This window comes from Eubalaena glacialis, chromosome 12 (assembly GCF_028564815.1).
Source record: "Eubalaena glacialis isolate mEubGla1 chromosome 12, mEubGla1.1.hap2.+ XY, whole genome shotgun sequence".
Taxonomy (NCBI): Eukaryota; Metazoa; Chordata; class Mammalia; order Artiodactyla; family Balaenidae; genus Eubalaena; species Eubalaena glacialis.
Genome location: NC_083727.1, coordinates 32,987,603 through 33,008,427, shown reverse-complemented (window position 1 = coordinate 33,008,427; position 20,825 = coordinate 32,987,603). Strand labels below are relative to the sequence as shown.

General features: G+C 38.0%; 1 protein-coding gene across 5 annotated transcripts in view; it reads left to right on the top strand.

Moving 5' to 3' along the window:
* Window positions 1-20,825, top strand: part of L3MBTL3 (L3MBTL histone methyl-lysine binding protein 3) — a 119,659-nt gene that overhangs the window by 16,417 nt on the left and 82,417 nt on the right. For 2 of the 5 annotated variants that reach the window (XM_061207724.1, XM_061207725.1), the window contains exons 3-9: window positions 5,508-5,623; window positions 13,415-13,526; window positions 13,897-13,971; window positions 15,415-15,574; window positions 16,748-16,880; window positions 18,758-18,842; window positions 20,456-20,547. In XM_061207724.1, the coding sequence (XP_061063707.1) occupies window positions 5,522-5,623; window positions 13,415-13,526; window positions 13,897-13,971; window positions 15,415-15,574; window positions 16,748-16,880; window positions 18,758-18,842; window positions 20,456-20,547 (759 nt within the window). In that variant the 5' untranslated portion in view covers window positions 5,508-5,521. The remainder of the gene's footprint in view (window positions 1-5,507; window positions 5,624-13,414; window positions 13,527-13,896; window positions 13,972-15,414; window positions 15,575-16,747; window positions 16,881-18,757; window positions 18,843-20,455; window positions 20,548-20,825) is intronic. The other 3 variants (XM_061207726.1, XM_061207728.1, XM_061207727.1) reach the window with 3 other exon arrangements.

Genomic DNA, 20,825 nt, shown 5'->3' with positions numbered 1-20,825 from the left:
TCAAATTGGATGAAGGAAAGGACAATGTAGTGAATATTTTTATGCTATAATATTTTATACAAAATGTCCACAAGCCTTAGAATGAAACAATGGATGGAAACAGTTTTTATAAATTTTAGATATGTGCTTGCAGGCGGAGTATACTATGTAACATTACCAGTGTTTTGTATAGCAAAGCATATTCTAATTATTTCCTAAAATATGTAATAAACATTTACTGCAGCTTTTGTACAGTGATAGCTTTTAGATTACCCCTATTGTCTATTCCTCCTCGTAGTCACAGACAGCATTTTTGCTGTTGTAAATTTCATACATTTATGGTGTTTAGGTAGGAAAAGACCAAAAATCTATTTGTGTTGAATATGTGTCTCAATGACATTTTGTTAATAAGCATATATTTGATGGCACTTTACTAAAAAGGATACATGATGTACTGATCTACATAAATCGAGAACTTTGGACCTAGTAAACTGGTTTCTGGATTTGCTGTGTTCCAAGGAGTAAAATGGGGAAAAGTAGGCTTAGCCAGATTCTCAGAGGTGGTAAGACTTTGAGACAGCACAAGACAGTGGTTGAGAAAAAAGCCCAGGGTTGGAATCAGACTGACCTGGGTTAAAATCCTGGGTATGCCACCAAGTATGGTTTTAGGTGAGTTACTGAACTCTGCACTTTTTTCAGTGTCGACTAGAGGGATGATAGAACCCATCTTTCTGTGAGAAACAAATAAATGAAATAATTTGTGTAAGTTGTCTGATGTTTTGAATCCTTTTCTGGAAGAAGATGTGATTGAATTAATAAATGAAAAATTTTTATTAAAGGGTCACTCAGGTTTTACCTGGTTTATCCACCAGGGGGAAAATTATTCTATCACTCTACTATCTATCAGGAAAAGTTGCCACTCCTACCTTAGAAAGTCAGGTTTGTTGCTGATCTTTATGTATCTAGTGAGGTAGGAGTCATAGAGAACTTCAGTATGAGTCTTAATTTATTTCATATTTTTACTATTTCTTAGATTAATTCTTCCTCAGGCCTTTACAACCTATTTCCTGTTTTGAGGATTAAGTCTTAATGATAAAGGAAGAAAGAATATTGAAGCATCTAGTAAACTCCAACAGAAGATAGCTATAATTCAAAGAAACACAGGGTTTTGTTTTTTTTTCCCTATTGACTATTTAAAATGTGGAGGGGACACGGGTTCGAGCCCTGGTCTGGGAGGATCCCACATGCCGCGGAGCAACTGGGCCCGTGAGCCACAACTACTGAGCCTGCGTGTCTGGAGCTTGTGCTCCGCAACAAGAGAGGCCGCGATAGTGAGAGGCCCGCGCACCGCGATGAAGAGTGGCCCCCGCTTGCCGCAACTAGAGAAAGCCCTCGCACAGAAACGAAGACCCAACACAGCCATAAATAAAATAAATAAATAAAATGTGGAATGTAGTGTAATAACCACCCTGGACCCTTCACTCGTCTTTATCTTCACAGTTCCAACATGTTGCCGGTCTTATTTCACCGCTTTACCCCTTAATTAATTTGTAGCAATTTCCTCACCTTATATCACTTCATTTCACAATTTCAGCTTGTATCTCTAAAATACAAGGAAGACCTCCCCACTTTAAAGTATGTATCATCATCATCCCTCAAAAAAAAGCAATGGTATTTCTTTAATATCAGATAGTCAGTTGGTGTTCATATTTCTCCTCCTGTCTAATCATCTTTTTTCTTTTTTTTTTAAGATTTTTTGATGTGGACCATTTTTTAAAAAATTTTATTTATTTTCTTTATCTTTATTTTTATTTTTGGCTGCGTTGGGTCTTCGTTGCTGCGCACGGGCTTTCTTTAGTTGTGGTGAGCGGGGGCTGCTCTTTGTTGCAGTGCGCGGGCTTCTCATTGCAGTGTCTTCTCTTGTTGCAGAGCATGGGGCTCTAGACGTGTGGGCTTTAGTAGTTGTGGCGCGCGGGCTCAGTAGTTGTGGCGCACGGGCTCTAGAGTGCAGGCTCAGTAGTTGTGGCACACGGGCTTAGTTGCTCTGCGGCATGTGGGATCTTCCTGGACCAGGGCTCGAACCCGTGTCCCCTGCATTGGCAGGCGGATTCTTAACCATTGCGCCACCAGGGAAGCCCGATGTGGACCATTTTTTAAAGTCTTTATTGAATATGTTACGGTATGGCTTCTGTTTTATGTTTTGGTTTTTTGGCCCCGAGGCATGTGGGATCTTAGCTCCCCAAGTAGGGATCAAACCCACACACCCTGCATTGGAAGGCTAAATCTTAACCACTGGACTGCCAGGGAAGTCCCTAATAATCTTTTTTTTTTTTTTAAATAATTTAAATCAGGGTCAAAACAAGATCTATGAAATGCAGTATTGTGATTGGTTAATATGTCTCTTAATCTAAATTTCAAATTTCCTCTTTCATTTGTTTATTAGTTATTCCTTACAATTTTTTGTGTGTGCAGAAAACAAGTTTTTAATCCTGTATAGCAGTGGCTTTCAGACTTTTTGGTCTCAAGTCTCTTTTATGCTCTAAAAAATGAAAAACCCAAAGAGCTATTGTTTGTGTTATATGTATCAATATTTACTGCATTAGAAATTAAAGTATACTGGTTATTTGTTTATTACTTTTAACATAGTAAACTGATTACCTTAGTATGTATAAGCACAATTTTTATGAACTATAATCACAGTTTCCAAAATTTAAAAGAAAAGGTGAGAGAAGTAACACTGTTTTACATTTTTGCAAATCTCTTTTATGTCTGCTTAATAGAAGATAGCTGGATTCTCATACCTGCTTCTCATTCAGTCTGTTGCAATATTTTGTTTTGGTTGACGCATATGAAGAAAATCTGCTTCACTCTGGTATGGGGTTGGAAAAGGGAGGATTATTTTAAGTTTTTCATTTAATGATGGACACTCTTCTTTAATATTACACCAAAACTTGACATGTGGTAGTTTCTTAAAGGTTAGTTGCAGTGTGCAATTTGAAATCCTATCAGTGAGCTTTCTGTGCTCTGTCACGTTAAAATCCATCGGTCTGTGTTGCACTTTGAATGGATCCTTTAGCCATGCATAATTTTGTAACTGTAAGCATTGGTCATTTGGAAAATATCACTTCACTGAGTTATGTAGATCTTCCAAATGTTGACATATTTCATTATGAAATATTTAAAAAAATCATATTCATGAATATCACCACCCATCTCCTTAGAAAAGTCTATAGCTATTGGGAAGCTGTCAAGCTCATGGTGGTGGATACAGGTTTTCCAAAATGCTGAAATTGTATCATTAGTAACGAATGCTGTCAGTGTGACAGAATATTTTCCAAATATCCAAACTTGAATAAACATCGTTTTTTAAGTAAAAGTGGGATTCCATAAAAAAAAAAGCAGCTTGTTCAGCTTGCATCTCAAACAATTCACCAGTGCTTTCCCTTGAGACGGCCTTGGTATTTTGGCATGCCCGAGCACTTTGTGCATACTTCTGTTTCATCACACAGAATATTAAAAAGATATATATTCAAATATCGACTTAATAAAATTTATTATTTTACTTCATCAAAGATGGTTTTTAGTGAATCTGACATTTGTTTACTGTGAGTGCATGCTGCTGAAGAATAAAATGACTGCTACTGCAGCTGGGTGCCACAGCTTCAGCAGTTTTATCCACTATTGCTTTGCACCATCAGTGTAAATATCAACATAGTGAAGAAGGCAAATAACGTGTTAATATTTTTATGAAAGTAATTTTGACTTCTTGGACCTTTTGGAAAGGTCTCAGGGTTCCCAGTACAATCCATGTTTTGCTTCTTAGGTCTTTATGGTGTAATTTCACATGTTCCTTTGTCTCTGGTATTTCCTGTAAATAGACTTGATCACAACAGATTTGATTTAGTTTTTTCCTGGCAAGAATACTTCATAGATGGTGTTGGGTTGGTAGGTATTCTTAGAAGGCATTCATGGTCGTTGCTAGAGTCATTATTTTAATGGTTGCAAATGGCTGTGTTTCAGTTCTATCATTCCTTCTTTATTTATTAGCAAGAATTTTTTTCTGAAAGGAAACTTCTTCTCACCAATGATTTGGTTACCCTGAGATACAGTTCTTATCGATCTCATGCAATATGAGCAGGATAAGTCCTTGTTTCTTTTTCCAAATAATAAGTTGGTTGGTTCCCTTGTATAATCAAAAGGTGATCAATGAGGTGTTCTTGGTTGGTTGGTTTGTTTTGAATATCGTTGTGAACTCATAATGATTTAAACTTATTTGATGTGTTTCAATTCACTGCAGCTAATAGCCTTACTTTGGCCAACAGAAGCCTCTTCAAGTTTGCTTCTGAGTCCTTTTGGTATGACCTCTGCTGTCTTTGATAGCTTCCTTGCTTTTTTATTTGACAAGATGTTCCAGGCTCATCTTGCACATTTCCTGCCACCTCTGGGAAGGCCTGGGAGAAATGGTATTTAGAGACCACAATCTGAACACTAGGCTGTTAATTACTATTGATTGGTGGTTGTTTCTAGAGTTTGTCAGTGGGCAAAGCTAGAAAATATGCATATTTTTTAAACATAAAATGCATCATGAAATTATACAGATACTTCCATTCAGATTTAGGACCCATTGATCTTTGATCACTTGTCAGTGACACCAAGATAATTACTTATTTGTTTTACCCCATACCACACAGACAGCAGTTTCAGAATAACAATATCAGTACTACCGCCAATGGATATATGATTACGAAAAAGTTTGTTTTGAAAATGAAAATTAAGAGCATTATCACAGTGTAGCTAGCCAAATTGGTTATCTTAACATAGCCTAATTGTGTTTGCTGTACATTTTGAGACTGTTTTCCTATTTCTCAGAACATCAACTTGGCAGATATTTCAACTGAGTTAAATAAATCAATTTCATGAAAGACTCAATCATACTGTATATTCATTGTATTGATAGAACAGACTTAACTGTCAAATTTAGTGTAGATGGCATTCAATAATGGACTGAATTTTCTTGTTCTTTTCTTTTTTTTTAATCTAAATGGCCTCTTTTTCAACGTTTTATACTGGATACTATCCTTTATCCACATCTACTCTCTTTTGAATGTCTTGGGGAGGGGGGAACTCCTTAGAGGGTGAAGAATTCTATCCAAATGTCATCATGATTTTTTGTTCTAAGTGAATATGCTATGAAACAATGAATTCCTCTTCTAACAATAGCAAAAATTTACCATGGCACTTTTTGTTTAACCTAGAACTTTTATTAATATATTTTCTCCTGTAATTTACCATGGATTAATTATGGTATTTTTCACTTGGAAAAATATTTTTTTCACTAGGAAAAATATTAATTATGGTATTTTTCACTAGGAAAAATATTTTTGAAGCAATTATTTCTAAATCTCTGGATATGGGATATTATGATCAAGAAAATTATGTAATTAAGGGAAATTGAAGCAATGACCACTAAAATAAAAACTGATTTGTATGTAGAATATTTAGTGATATGCCCTTTTTTCCTTTTCCAGGTTAAAAAAAAATCATGACTGAATCTGCCTCTAGCACAAGTGGTCAAGAATTTGATGTATTCAGTGTTATGGATTGGAAGGATGGAGTAGGTACATTACCAGGAAGTGATTTAAAGGTAAGCTGTCTTTATTACATAAAATTGTGTGTGTGTGTGTTTATTATTAAAATGAATTTGAGCACATATGTGAAATAAGGATTAAAAGCATTAAGCATAGTGGCTGTAGTTTTATATGATGCTTGGTCCTCAGCATCTCAAGATGATAAACTGCTGATGGTTTGGCAGAAGCCTTTGTCACTTGGGGTAGGGGACTTAGAAGTATTTCTGCAATCTGTATGCATTTTGTAGAAATTAATGTATAGCTTCAAGGAAGATGGTTTCAGGTTTTAGTCTATCAGGATGGCCAATAAATGTAAAAGTGGTAGACTTAGAAGGTCTAGCTTTGTATATTTTTTGTAGTAATGGGCTTTGTAACTTGAAGTGAAAAACCACACTCCCTGTGTCCTAGTTTTCTTATTTTAAAACTGGATAATGTTAAAATATTGAATAAACAGGACTGTTCACCTCCCTTAAATTATTTATACTGTAAACTGTAAATATGGATTTTTGTGTAATCACTTATTTAGAAGCTGGTCCTTCCTGTAAATGAGACTGCTTTTGTATAGCTGAGAACTCTCCTCAGAGAGCACTGCTTCAGTCTGCTCCTTTTCTAGGTGCTCACCCTGCCTCTTTTCCCCAGCCCCCCAAAGCCACTCCAGGACCACATCTGCTGCACCCTGGGACAGGGTTGTGCAAGCACCCACCTGGAAAGCCAGCCCCCCCCACCTCTCATTTCTAATTTGCTTTTGCTCTGATCCTATCTCTGGGACCTTGAACCTGTCTGTGGCCCTTTAGACTTTGTGTTTGTACTTAGTCACTCAGGTGTTTGAACATCCGACCTCCCTAACTGGCCGTCTCTTGGCTTGCCGTGCTAATGCTTGGCGTTCTGGCCTGTCTTGAATAGAAATTCCTGCCCCCTAATACTGACTTCTTGGAATCCAATCCCTTTTAGTGGCCACTTGACAAGTATCTGAGCCAAAACTGTTTTAGTCCATCCTCAGTGGTGAGATTTGGACAGTCCACCTCTTGTTGGAAAAATACTTAGATTTTAGTTGGTTTAGGTTTAATTAAGTGCAGTGTGCCAACATATCTGAGTTTAGTTTAACAAAAATATTGCAGTGAGGTTTAGTGAAATATGGAAAGGAGATTTGGTTTTTAGTTTTAGTTCTATGTGACCTTGAACAAGTGAGTTAATCTCTTTGGGGCCAGTTTCCTCTTTGGTAAAATAAGGAATTAAATGAATGCCAAGGGTTTTATCTTCTCTAACATTCTCCAAATGTTCATCTGGATTAGCTATGATGGAAATAGAGTGCTGAAATTTTTGAGAAAGAAAAACTGTTCAAGATTCTGATAGTGTCAGCCACATAATTAGCTAAATGAGCTTTGTTATTTAAATTCTAAGTTTCACAATCTTTATCTGTAAAATGGGGTTATAGGATCTATGTCATAAGCTGGTTATAAGGATTGAAAAAAATAATATATGTAAAACACTTAACAAATTGTATCTTTTCTTGCTTTATGGTATATTATGTAAACTGCCTTTTTTTTTATTGCTTCAGCGTCTTATTTTTCTTGTACATTTTTATTCCTTGTGAATGGCTTATTTTTTTTTTTCCATGTAGGTGGATGATGAAATTTATAATTTTTGTTCAGTTAGATTTTGACAGTAGAGTGAAGTCTCCATCCCTAAGAAATTTAGATTGCCTAAAGGTTTTCTAAGCAATGGATTTTAGGAATTAACCTAATACTTTTATAAAGGTAATCAGATAATTAAGCCACTTAGTGGGTATTATAATCTGGGTTATTTGATTTGACTTTTAGACTCATCTAATTACTTGGGTAATTGCCATGTATCCAGTTCACTTTATCTGCTGTTGACAGATACCCTATTTAAAAAAATAATTTAAAAAAATTTTCTACTTTATAACCCTTTTTATCTGAGGAGATTCAAAGACTAGCCAGTTGATTATATTGCTTAGGATTTCTGATTCATTTGCTCCTCATATTAAAATTTGAGTTGCTTAAGAGATCTGATTAAGCAATTGATTTTTCATAATTAAGTTATTGGAAAGAACTTTGAATAAATCATGCAATTTACTCTCCTGCGTCATGCTCTGCCTATTTGACACTGGAAGCTTCTCTTTTTTAATGGCGAAGGCATGTGGCTTTCTTAATGTGCGATCCCTAAGACAACCAACTGAAGTTAATTCAGCTAACACATAGAAGTCGGTTTCTTATCATGGGAACAGGTTTTAATATGCTTCAGTTTATTGCCATTTTGAAAGAACTTTTCTCTGTAAAAGCCTCATGACTGCTGGCCAGTCAAGTGATATCGCTCTTCTGCTTAAAATCCTTTAGCAGTTTCCTGTATCCTTCGTGATAAAGTTCAAACCCCTTAAGTTTACCACAAGAGTTTTTTGGTGGTCTAGCACCTACTTTTCTCTCCAGCTGCATCTCATTTCACTCCTCTGTGCCACCCTGTTTCCAGCCCAGCCAACTAGTTCACACCTTGGTCCCTTTTTACTGGTCCCTGTTGCTGGCATCCCCATTCCCCCCTTCACACTGGGCTGACCAACCCTTATATAAAACAGAGCGCAAAAGCTCCTTATTTGGGTGCAGTAGCAGGAAGAATAGAGAACTTATTCTCTGGTGAGCACTTGACCTACATCTTTTAATTCTCTTATTTAACCCATTTGAGGGAGTTTCTGTCACTGTAGTCAGTTTACAGATGGGGAAACAGAGGCCCGGAGTGCTTAAGTCACTTGCTCAAGCAAGGTCAGACAGTTCGTTATTGGCAGAACTGGGTCTTAAAACCAGGCTTTTCTGATTTTAAAATTGATTCTCTTACCACTGCTATTCTACTAACAAGAGAAATGTTTTCGTATCCAAAGAGATGAAAGGGAAATGTTACAGCAATTTAGAGGAGGTATTATGTTAGCTGGAGGGATCAGGAAGGCTTTGGAAGCAGATGTCATGTGAGGTTTAGGTGCCTGAAAATAGGTGGGAAACTGTGTGAAAACTTTTGGGGGCAGGGATGGGAGGAGGGAGAGAAAGGGGCATACAGAAGAGGGGCTAGCATCAGAAAGTGTAGTGTTAGGGAAGAACAACAAGTGTCCACCGGCCCTCTTGAAAATATTGTAGTCATTAACAAGACATTTTTACTTAAACAAGCTTTGTAAACTTTACCATTGCCTAATTTGTTCCTTTAAAATGCAAATCTGTGTTTGTAGATTAATATCTCAGGGCCAGCTGTAAGAACAGGCAGGCGACTAAGTGGTAAGGCTTGTGGAAAGATGCATGGTAGGGCTTGCTGTCCCTAAGCGATTCTCTGCCTAAACTTCATATGATTCCTGAAATTTATCTGCAGAGAATTATTCCTCTGGGTCATAAGGATGTAGTCTTCCAGAGTCCCTCAGTAAAATGTCAGTACACTCCTGAGAGTGATAGCATCTTATCTCAAAAGAATAGTTGCCACTTAACCAGGAGCAAGACCCAGCAGCAGTGATGCAGAAACCCAGCTGGAAAATTCACTGCGCTCTTATTGCAGGGTTTTGCCTTGTCTTGATTGACGTTCGGAACAGTTTAGTTACTAAATATCTTTGTCCTTAAAACAGATTGCTAAGTAGAACTCCCATTTCAACACTGAAAGTAATGAAAACAGTAATCTCAGCGGTGTCTTTTAATGATCTGTTATTAAAGACAGGCACAAATAGGCTAAAGATCCTTTGCCTCTATAAGCAAAGATAAAGAGAATGAATCAAATAAAAGGTAGCTTAAGCCAAGACAAACAAACAAAACCTTTTCAACCCCTTGTATATTTCAGGTGTAATTGTTTTCTGATTGACCTAGATGTATCCACTAACAGAAGTTACAGTGTCAGCTGATATGCTTGATTTGCTTAATAAAGCCCTTTTGTAAAGTTTATAATTTTGACATTCTTGATTGTAGAATGGAGTCAGTTGCTAATTTTTTATAGTGCTTTTTAGATGTCTAGGTTAAAAGAACTAATAACTTAAAAAAAGTGATTATATCAGGTTTCTGTAGTTGCAGCACCATTCATAAAAGCATTTACCAATTTCAGAATTTGAGTATTTTGTTGGGGAAAAAAATGTTAGGAAATGTGTCAGTCTTTCTGGAATTTCATCAGTGGAACCCAGTAATGTTAGCAGCACCTAACTAACAGCCTATGCTGTCCAACATGTTTTACAGTAGTAATATTGTGGAAGACAAAAAAATTGAGAAGTCAAAAAATTGATCCCTGTGTCTTTTTGCGTATGATAGGATACTTTAAAAATACTTTGAGGTTAATTTTTTATTATAAGTTACAGGTGTACACTATAGTGATTCACAGTTTTCAAAGGTTATACTCCATTTATAGTTATTATAAAATATTGGTTACATTCCCCATGTTGTACAATATATCCTTGTAGCTTATTTTATACCTAATAGTTTGTACCTCTTAATGCCCTACCCCATGTTGCCCCTCCCCCCCCCACTGGTAACCACTAGTTTGTTCTCTATATCTGTGAGTGTGGTTCTTTTTGTTATATTCACTAGTTTGTTGTATCAATATTTTTTAGATTCCACTTATGAGTGATACCATATAGTATTTGTCTTTCTCTGTCTGACTTGTTTCACTTAGCATAATGCCCTCCAAGTCCATCCATGTTGCTGCAAATGGCAAAATTTCATTCTTTTTTTATGGCTGAGTAGTATTCCATTGTGTGTGTGTGTGTGTGTGTGTGTGTGTGTTTTATATATATAGTATATAGTATGTGATATATATATCTCTCTCACATCTTCTTTATCCATTCATCTGTTGATGGACACTAGGTTGCTCACATATCTTGGCAATTGTAAATAATGCTGCTATGATCATTGGGTTGCATGTATCTTTTCAAATTAGTGTTTTTGGGTTTTTGGATATATTCCCAGGAGTGGAATTGATGGGTCATATGGTAGTTCTATTTTTAGTTTTTCGAGAAACCTCCACACTGTTCTCCACAGTGGGTGTGCCAATTTACATTCCCACCAACAGTGTAGGAGGGTTCCCTTTTCTCCACATCTTCACCAACATTTGTTATTTGTATCCTTTTTGATGATGGCCATTCTGACAGGTGTGAGGTGATATCTCATTGGGGTTTTGATTTGCATTCCCCTGATGATTAGTGATGTTGAGCATCTTTTCATGTGTCTATTGGCCATTTGTATGTCTTTTTTGGAAAAATGTCTATTCAGTTCTTCTGCCCATTTTTTAATTGGGCTGCTTGTTTTTTGGTGTTGAGTTGTATGAGCTGTTTATATACGTTGGATATTAACCCCTCATTGGTCATATCATTTGCAAATATTTCCTCCCATTCAGTAGGTTATCTTTTCCTTTTGTCGATGATTACCTTTGTTGTGCAAAAGCTTTTACGTGTAAATAGGTACCCCCTTTTTTGGCCTTTATTTCCTTTGTTTCAGAGATAGACCCCCCAAAATATTGCTATAATTTATGTCAAAGAATGTTCTATGTTTTCCTCTCGAAGTTTTATGGTATCCGGTCTTACATTTAGGTCTTTAATCCATTTTGAGTTTATTTTTGTATATAGTATTAGAGAATGTTCTAATTTTTGAAATAAAGTAACTTCGGTTAGAGTAGATTTTAAAATTTTTTTCAGGGTTATAGGATGCCTTTGAGACTATGATAAAACTTATAAACTCTATCCCCAGATAAATATATATGTGCCCTTAACCGTAATTTTGCATATATTTCCTGGGATTTATCAACCCCTTAAGTCCGTCCATGGGTCCCTGCTTACGGGAGTTAACCGTTTCCCTAAGTGCACTGCATCTTTACTTTGTGCTTAGACTGTAGGTCAGTTACCGGCAATAACTATTAAGAGAGGGAAAAGATAACTGGAAGGTAGTGTTGTGATGTGGGAATATTACCTTTTAACTTTGAAAGTATTTGAACCTAAAACTCCCAGGTGTCATAGGTCTGAATTTTGATTTGAAGATTCCACTCAGCTGTGTTCTCTTTCTCAGTGTTTGAAATGCCAAGGTGTAGTTTAGCAGCAATTTGGAAATTTAAGCCACAGGAGACTTTCTGTGTAATGTAAATGTTTTGTGCTATTTCCCACATTTTGTATTTGTCCAAAAAAGTTTAAATTAACATCAACATATAATAAAAGTAAACTTACTTACCTGGGCTGATGTTAGTTTTTAAACATTTTTCATTCAGAATTGATTTTCTGCCATAGTTTTTAACATCATTATTTAATAATCATGATGGCTTGGCTTTTCTACTCTTGCCCAGTAGATGGTACTGTCAGCTTTATTTTGAAATATTCTGGTTTCACAGTTGGTCATTTAAAAGTTTATATTTTTTTTCAAAAAGTAAAGTTATTTTTAGCTCTTTCCCTTCCAATTGACTTTTTACCACCTCCTAAACTGACATTTTTAGGTGAACCCACTAGGTTTAGTATATACATGTTACCTGGGAACTTGTATCTGGAATATGAAATAGGGAGAAAATATTTTCACCTTCCGTAACTGTCACTTGTTCAGTCTAGAAAGCTTTTAATAATTGTAGACTATGTGCAGAAAATTGTTTAAGGTGCTATTTTCACCTGGTGGAAAGAATAATTAGTTGTAAATTTTGCTTATGATGTTTCTGACTTGTAGTCTGAATCTAGTTTGGTAAAATAAATCATTCTGTTGGTATGTTGACCAAACAGATTTTTAGATTGGGAAATGGAAGGCCTCATTTAAATACTGCATATTTGCATGCTCATCTGTATTTCTGTGAGAGATCAAAAAACTTTAAGCCGAAAGGTTTATAATCCTTTTGAATTTTGAGCTTTCTAGCTCTTCATCCCCTGTCAAGCTTAGTGGATCCCTAATGTCATTCTGTTTTATGGAAAAACAGAAGGAATACAGAATAACTTTGACCTTCATGAATGTGACAGTAAACCTAGCTGTTTCAAAGAGGATGGGGCCCCTGCACACAGGTAGTGGTTAAAAGTCTTCAACACATAAACTGTATGTCCAGGAGATTGCAGAAGAATACTTGGTTTGAGGCTCGCCATGAGGTGAGAGGAAATTTTCAATATTGGGGGTCAAAAATGCCCATGAAATCAAGATGCCCTTACTTTTTAGTGATAAAATTGGCCTGAAGCTAGTAAGCTTGTTCACATCTCATAGATGTTACCAGTGGTTTAGATGAGGAGGACTAGAAGTGAATGAATATAACAGAGAATTCTAAAGAGCAGTGAAAGAAAGAGGAGGTGTAGGGCCGGGTGTGCCATGGCTCGTGCTCAGCCTTCCTTCCTCATATCTTGGAATATGGGGAGAGGGACATGCAAGTCACAATTTCTAAAATGATGATATTCCTTCTCTTTGAACTAGGTGAACTTGGGTGAGACACGTTGATTCCTGGGAAAACAGTAATTCTCCTTTCACTAACTTTGATCATCAAATAAGCAGTAATATGAAATAAGAAAAACAGTCTTAGCAAAAAAAAAAAAAATAGTGTTTGAAATTATAAGCCGTATAAGTGAGCTGGCAACTCTATAGGACACTGCAAGGATGGTTGTTTGTATCCTTATGAAGTTCTTTGTTGCATTGTTCTATTCCCCCTTCCTGAAATTCCAAAATTGGTAAATGCAAAGGGCTTAATAGTGGTAGCAGGCTTCTCTGGATATAATTGTTGAAATTAACTTTATAAAAACGTACTTCATTTGCTTAAAGACTTCATGTGTCAGCCATTAAATGATGACTTTTCTGAGCACTTTTGTAAATTTTGCCTCTTTCTACTCTTGTCGCTAGTTCCGTGTAAATGAGTTTGGCGCCTTGGAAGTTATTACAGATGAGAGTGAGATGGAAAATGTTAAAAAAGCAACAGCTACCACAACTTGGATGGTACCAACTGCTCAGGAAGGTAAGAACAGATCATCTACATTGTCCTTTTTTTTTTTTTTGAAGAGTTTTAATGTAAGAATATCTAAGGTTTTATAATAGGCTGGAACTTTGAAAATCCTGGGTGATCTTTGTGTCACATATTCTTAGATAAATTTCTATGACGAAACTAATATGGAACCAGCTTTTATATTTTAAAATAACTATAAAGTGTCTTCTTTCTTTATGCCAGATCTGTCATAGCACAAGGTTAATTGGAAATTATCAAGTAAATCCATGTTGTAATAGCCTACCCAGGTGATTTAGCCAAAAGCCTGCCACTTTTTTCTCATCTACTCCGATGGTTGTAACTAACACCTATATGCTGATGACTCCTAAATCTATATCTCCAGCCCCGACCTCTCCCCCGAGCTCCAGGCCCGTATTTCCACCTGCCTACTGGACATCTCCACCTGGATGTCCCACAGGTACCTCAAACTCCACATGTCTGAAATGCGATTCATTTTCTATTTCTTTCTCCCCTCCCCCCAACCTGCTTTTTCTTCTGTAGCCCGTAATATCAATTGATGGTAGCACCATCCACCCAGTGGACAAGCAAGAAATCTAGGAGTCATCCTGAATTTGTTCTCTCCCAGCCCCATAGCCTGTTACTTAATCCTCTTGGTTTTTATTTGCTAAATACGTCTCAGATCTGGCCTTTTCTACCTATTATCACTGCCACTGCCTTAGTTTAGGGCCTAATCACCTCTCACCTGAATTACTGCAGACGGGCTCCTAAAGAATCACTCTGCTTCTGATTTCCCCCAGTTTATCCCACACACCGAAGTCAGAGGAACTTGTGTAGATTGCTTATCTGACACTTCACCAACTTCTTATTGTCTCTTTAGCAAAACAGACAAAGATCTGGGTGACCCGCACCCACCTGCTTGCTTTGTGTCTTTGCTCTCTGTTCTGTTCTTTGTACGCTGTGTTCTGGCAGGGCCAGCAGCACTGAATTACATAAAATTCTCCCAACGTATCATGCGGTTTCATGCTTTCTTGCCTTTTTTGCTCATGCTGTTTCTTCTGGCTGGGATGCTGTTTCTCTCTTTGTCCAGTTGGTAAATTCCTCTTTGGCCTTCAAAACCCTGTTGAGGCTTTATATCAGAAAATCTTTCCTTGACCTCCCCCCGGGCCGGATGAGTCACTTCTTCCTCTGTACTACTCCTGGAACTTGTTCATGCTTCAATTATTGCATGTATCACATTTTATTATAAATATTGGTTTTCTTGTCTGTCTTCTCTTCTAGACTGTGAGCTCTCTTGGGCAAGGTCTATACTGTCATTATCAGTGTCTAGCGTAAATTGGTGCCTAATAAATGTTTGCTGAATGAATGATTAGCCTAATGATTCAAGCAAAAGGAAACGTGAGCTCCTAGACAATATGGATAATTATGATTTAGGAGATCTGCTACATTAAAAGTAAAATAGAAAGATGTTGATTCAGCCCATTAAGTAAAAGAGTCACTCATCAAAAACACTATATAACATAGATAACCCTTTTAAAATTTTGTCAAAAAGATACGGCTGTATAGGATTCTATGGATGGTTGGTTTCATCTTCTGAGTTTAGTGACTAATGAAATTTTCTTCATTTTACTTTGAACTCTATAGAAAAGACCTTGGACAAGCCTTTGTTTACCTTTTCTGAAGAATTTTTGTGTGTGTTATGTAAATAATTTGAGTGATTCCTGTCAAGCCCATCCTCTTCTCCCTCCCAAGCGCTATGTAGATTGATCATTCATTCATTCATTCAACAAACATTATTCTTTTATTGTGTTGCTAACAAAATTATTAGAAGAAAAAGTCTAAATGTGTTTTGCAATGATTTCTGTCATGGTTTTACATTTTTTTTCTGCTTTTCGTCTTCTAGTCTTTTCCGAGAAGACTGGGATGCCTTTCAGGTTGAAGGATCCAGTGAAAGTAGAAGGGCTTCAATTCTGTGAGAACTGTTGTCAGTATGGCAACGTAGATGAGTGTCTTTCTGGAGGAAACTATTGCAGCCAGAATTGTGCTCGGCATATCAAAGACAAGTAGGTTTTTGCCCCCATTCCATCTATAAAATGAGTTTTAGAGTCCAAGGGCCTGGTGCTTGGGAATACAGAGGTTTTGTGCTCTCTGATGTCTGTCATCCAAAAATATCTTTTTTCCCCCAGAGACTTTCCCTTTGGAGACACTTGGACCCTGATCCCACTACTGGGCTGGTGTCTTTGGTCATGTCCGAACTGACATGAACTGTGAACTGTGCTGTTCACGTCCTAGCTGCAATACAACCTCTGCCTCTTTCTTTAGCCTTTTGTTTACATTAATTGGATTGCTCCCCAGCCAAGAGTATTTAGATTTCTTTGGGCTACATGCACATTTTAATGACACTCATGTTTGTGGAAACACACTTTTGTGTATATTTTGGGAGGTCTTAGGTAATTCAGCTAAAACTCCGCAAATGGACTGAAGCTTCCCCTGACTGAGAATCCGCTGAGTGGCCACAGTGAGTAGTGTGGCAGTTGTGTTACTGCTGATCTCAGGATGGACTGAGGATTCTGAGTCAGGGCCGTCAGCTGGGACTGACGGTGGTGTGACTGCCGTTGGGAACTGTCTGACGAGGTCAGCTTATCAGCAACAAGGTGTATTTCCTGTACATACTTGTGTACTACAAATAAATGACTTGGCATTTATGTTTGAGTGGAGTTTCCCATGTGTTTTAATCAGAACAGGCTGGGGAAATTGTCTGTTTTTGTTAGCCACCTGATGTTTTACAAAGTTACACTTGGCCTTTTTCAGTTGGACTTGGCATTCTTAATAATTGCTAGATCCTTGCTTTAAAATTGCCCCTGAAGACTAGACTATCTCTAAATAATCGATTCTTTTATTAGTATGGATGGCAGCTGTGGAAGACAAATCATTTTAAACTTGTTAGAACCTGTTTCACCCGTAGTGCTGGTGCCCTTTTAAAATTATATCAATTACATAATTATAATAATTATATAAATTAATACGTAAGCTAATTTCCACTTTCTATCTTGACAGCGTTATATACGTGATGGTGGTTTGAAGTGTCTCTTATGTATGATATGTACACCATTCTAATATGTACACCATTCTCCTGGTGGTTAAATATTTTTTTTAATGATTTTTGCGTTGCTAATCAACATGCAGATATTTGATGGGTATTGTCTCCTGTCACTCTTTTGGGTTTATAAATTCAGCAGAGATCAGAAGGAAGAAAGGGACGTGGGAGAAGACAATGAAGAGGAAGATCCTAAGTGCAGTCGGAAGAAAAAGCCGAAGTTATCTCTGAAAGCCGACTCCAAGGAGGAGGAAGAGCGAGACGATGAGCTGGTTAGTACCCGCAGGGCTGCTCCTTCGCGGGTAGCACCGTGCTCCAAGGCACTGGCTCTGGAGCCAGTTACCTGAGTTCAGATGTTGGTTCCGTGACCTTGTTTTACTATCAGGAGGTTACCCACACCTACCCTCTCTGTGTCACTGTCCTCATCTCAAGATGGGAGTTATAAATAGTAGTACCCCTTCCTCAGGGTGAAGAAGTAGGATGTTCTGGAATTTATTGCTGCAGTGAGAGAGGCAATAGGAGAACCTTCAGTTTCGCAAACGAATTTTAGATTCCTCTTGACAGCAAAATGCCAATCCCATTTTGGTAAATTGCAGACAGATCTCATAAAACTGTGTGAGTAGGTATAAAATGGCAGATAAATGTCAGGTATATTTAGCTAAAACTAATTCAAAATATGCTAATTAAAACATAAACATCCCCTCTCTAAAATATTTACTAGTAACTCTATATGAAAAGAGAACTTTGAAGTCTCAAAGCATTTTCCTTAAGCTCAATATTGAGCAATGGTTATTGGCTAGTCACTGTTTTAGGAGTTGGGAATGCAGGGATGAATAAGACAGCAGGAAGACAGGGTTTCTTTTCTCAGGGACATTACATTCTTGTTAAGGGGACATAAAATTAACAAAATAAACAGGGGAAATATCAGCCTGTGATGAGCACTATGCTGAGAATTACAATAGGGCATTAAGATGATCTGACTGCTTTAAGTTGGGTTATCAGGGAGGCCTCCTAGGAGGGTGGCTTGGACAATGTGATCTGAATAATAAGAAGGAGGCTGATGTAAAGTTGGGAGTGAGGAGCCCCGTGGGGCAGTGGAATTGCTAAGGAAAAGACCATAAGGTAAGAATGTGTGTAGCATGTTTTGTTTAAGGAAATAAAGAAGACAAGGTAGTTGAGCCTTGAGGGCTAGGGGAGAATGGAGTAAGATGAGGCTGAAGAGTTCTGTGTGGTCCAGGGCTTTATGGTAAACCTGAGTAATGCGTTTTCACTTTATTCTGAGTATGATAGGAAGCCATGGGAAAGTTGAAGGCAGGGGAATACTTTGATATGATTAATGTTTTAAAATGATCACTCTAGCTTTGACATGTGAGAGCAAGAGTAGAATCAGGGAAACCAGTTAGGAGTTTATTGCAGTGATTAAATAAGAGGGCTGTTTAAGATAGAAGTCCGTGGATTTGAGATAGATGCTAAAGGTAGGGTTGTCAGGGTGTGTGAGGGAAAGAGAAGAATCAGAGATAAGTCTTAGCTTTTTGGCTTGAACTATTGACTGGATAATCATGCCATTACTTGAGAATGGGAAGGCCAGAGTGGAGTATGGAATCTAGAGTCCTTTGGCCGTCGTGAGTTTGAGATTCTTATTAGACATCCAAGCGAAGATCCCAAGTAAGCATCTGGATACATGAATGTGGAGCCAGGGAAGAGGTCAGGGCTAGAGATATGGATGAGGGATATTCGGCAGACAGATGATCTTTAAAACCTAGGGAGAATGATTAGATAAAGAAGAGAAGGGGATTAGGTTGCAGGAGATGTCAGCAAAGGGACTGAGAAAGAGGGGCCAGTGAGGTACGAGGGAAACCAGAACAGAGGGGTCCAGGAGCTGAAAGAAGAAAGTGTTTCAAGGAGGTGGGAGCTGTATCTGTACTATAACAGAGTGTAATTCTTGGAAATGTTCTTATTTTGTGAGGACCTCAGGCCAAAAGCAGCACAGTTCTCAAGTAACCTATATTCTTACTTTCTTTTAAAAGTTATGAAGTGAAATTGAAGAAGAGTCCCCAAAAAAATAATGCTTTCCGACAGCTCTCTAACTTTTCATTGGTGCCAATTTCATGAACTTTTTAAAATCATAAACTTTTCTTCCTTATTGTAGGAAAACAAACAAGATGGAAGAATCCTGAGGGGTTCGCAGAGAGCCCGAAGGAAAAGGCGAGGTGATTCGGCTGTATTAAAGCAGGGTGAGTTGATGAAAGGAAGGTTTTATTTGTAACTTTGTGAAGCTGAAAATATTTCACACAGGTAGACATTTTAGTCTTAATTGTAATGCACACTATAGCAGTTAAAGGATCGTTTGGGGGTTTTCTTTGATTAAATTGTGTCAATAAAAATTAGAGTTTAGAAGAAGTAGATAAGGGGGAAAAGTGGAAATTAGCAACTTTTGAGTAGTGTCAGGGCAAACTTGAGACCATTTTCCATTATTTATTTTTCCATCCGGTAGGTATCTTTTACTTATGCACTTTGACTAAAACCTCTGTTCTTATTCATTTCCTAAGGTTATAGATTTTTAAAGTTTCCTCTCAACCATGACCTCCTGACCTGGTACCTTTTTTTTTTCTTTGTTCCTCAAGGAACACTTTATTCTCATGAGGAATCTAGTCCTTTATTCTCATGAGGCCCTGCCCTTCAGTACTTGGTGGATGAACTTGCTGCCGTACTCATTGTGGACCTTGGGTCATCTCCATAGACGCCTCCGTGTGCCCCACTAGGCTGTATCCAAAGGAAGGACCTGCCGCATCTGCCTGGCCGGTCCTCCATGTTAGGTCGCCTGTACTTTGCACAGTCCCGTTCCGACCTGCCAGTCACATTGTCCCTGCAAATCGAGGCCTGAACCCAGTGCTTCTCTTCAGGGTTTGGCTGCATTCCTCACTCATTCAGCTCTTAACTCCTCAAAAAGAGTTTGAGGTATTTCTACCTGCGTCAAGCACACAGCCTAACTTTTACATTTTGGGGGAGATGACCTTCTATCTTATGTCACCAAAATTAAAGGGAGTAAATTCTCAGTTACTCTGCACTCTGCCTCAAAAGTGTCTTTATCCTGACTCTCCCTTCCCCCTTCATTTCTACTCTCAGGGCTCTGGCCCTTCTGTGACCTTGTCCCTTCAGTCATTTCCCCCTCTTAGGTGTTCCATTGTTTTTTTCCTCTTCATGAGCTTCATCATTGCCTGTTGCGATCTCATTCCCAAAATACCCTTCCCCCAATGTTAATACCCATCAAGCTGTTATATCCTTTCTTTCATTTTCATTTTTTGTCAAATTAATCCCAAATAAAATTGATATTAGCTGACTCCATATGTTTATCATTTATGTATTCTTTTGCTACTTCAATTTGGCCTTCAGCACCTTGATTTTTTTTCCCCCCCCTTTTTTTTTTTTAATCTTGGAGAAAGATTAGCAGTCCGTCCCTGACCACTCAGTGCACTGACCTTTTCTCAGTCCTCAACGTCTTGATTCCTTAGGAAAAAAATTTTGAGCATCCTGCTTCTAGAAGAAGCTCTTACTTGGTGTAGCTTCCATGGTACTGTTCTTTCTTGGCTTCCTGCTACATCTTCTTCATTAACCTTAAGTTCTTCTGCTTCTTTTCTCTACACTCACACCTGGATATACACACAGTTCACTTGTTAGCTCTCATTTCTTTGGAAGAGGAGCCAGGAAAAGAGATGGAGAAATACCAGCCATGAAAGTAAGAGAAGAGCCAGGCCTGGGGATAGTTAGGGAAGTGAGAGTTCATAGTGTACCACTCTGATTTCTTAGATTTGGGAATTCTATCATTTTAGTCTCATTCGCTTTTCAGGTTTGCCTCCTAAAGGAAAGAAAGCTTGGTGCTGGGCGTCCTACCTGGAAGAGGAAAAAGCTGTGGCAGTGCCAGCAAAGCTGTTCAAGGAGGTACAGACCCTTCTAGAAACATTGTCCATAATGCTTCTCTGGAATTGGTACTGCCGTTTCTACTGTCTCTTTAGGAAATGTGACTTGGGATAATTTCTCAAACATACTGTTTTTCATATGTGGAGGGGTGCCTCCGAGGGCAGCTAGCATTTATACGCACACCTTCCCCAGTGCCACGTGCATGACCACACCCCACACACACACACACACACACACACACGCGCGTGCTCTTTCTTCTCAATATTTACCAGGCTTTCACTCATTGATTTTAAAAGGGA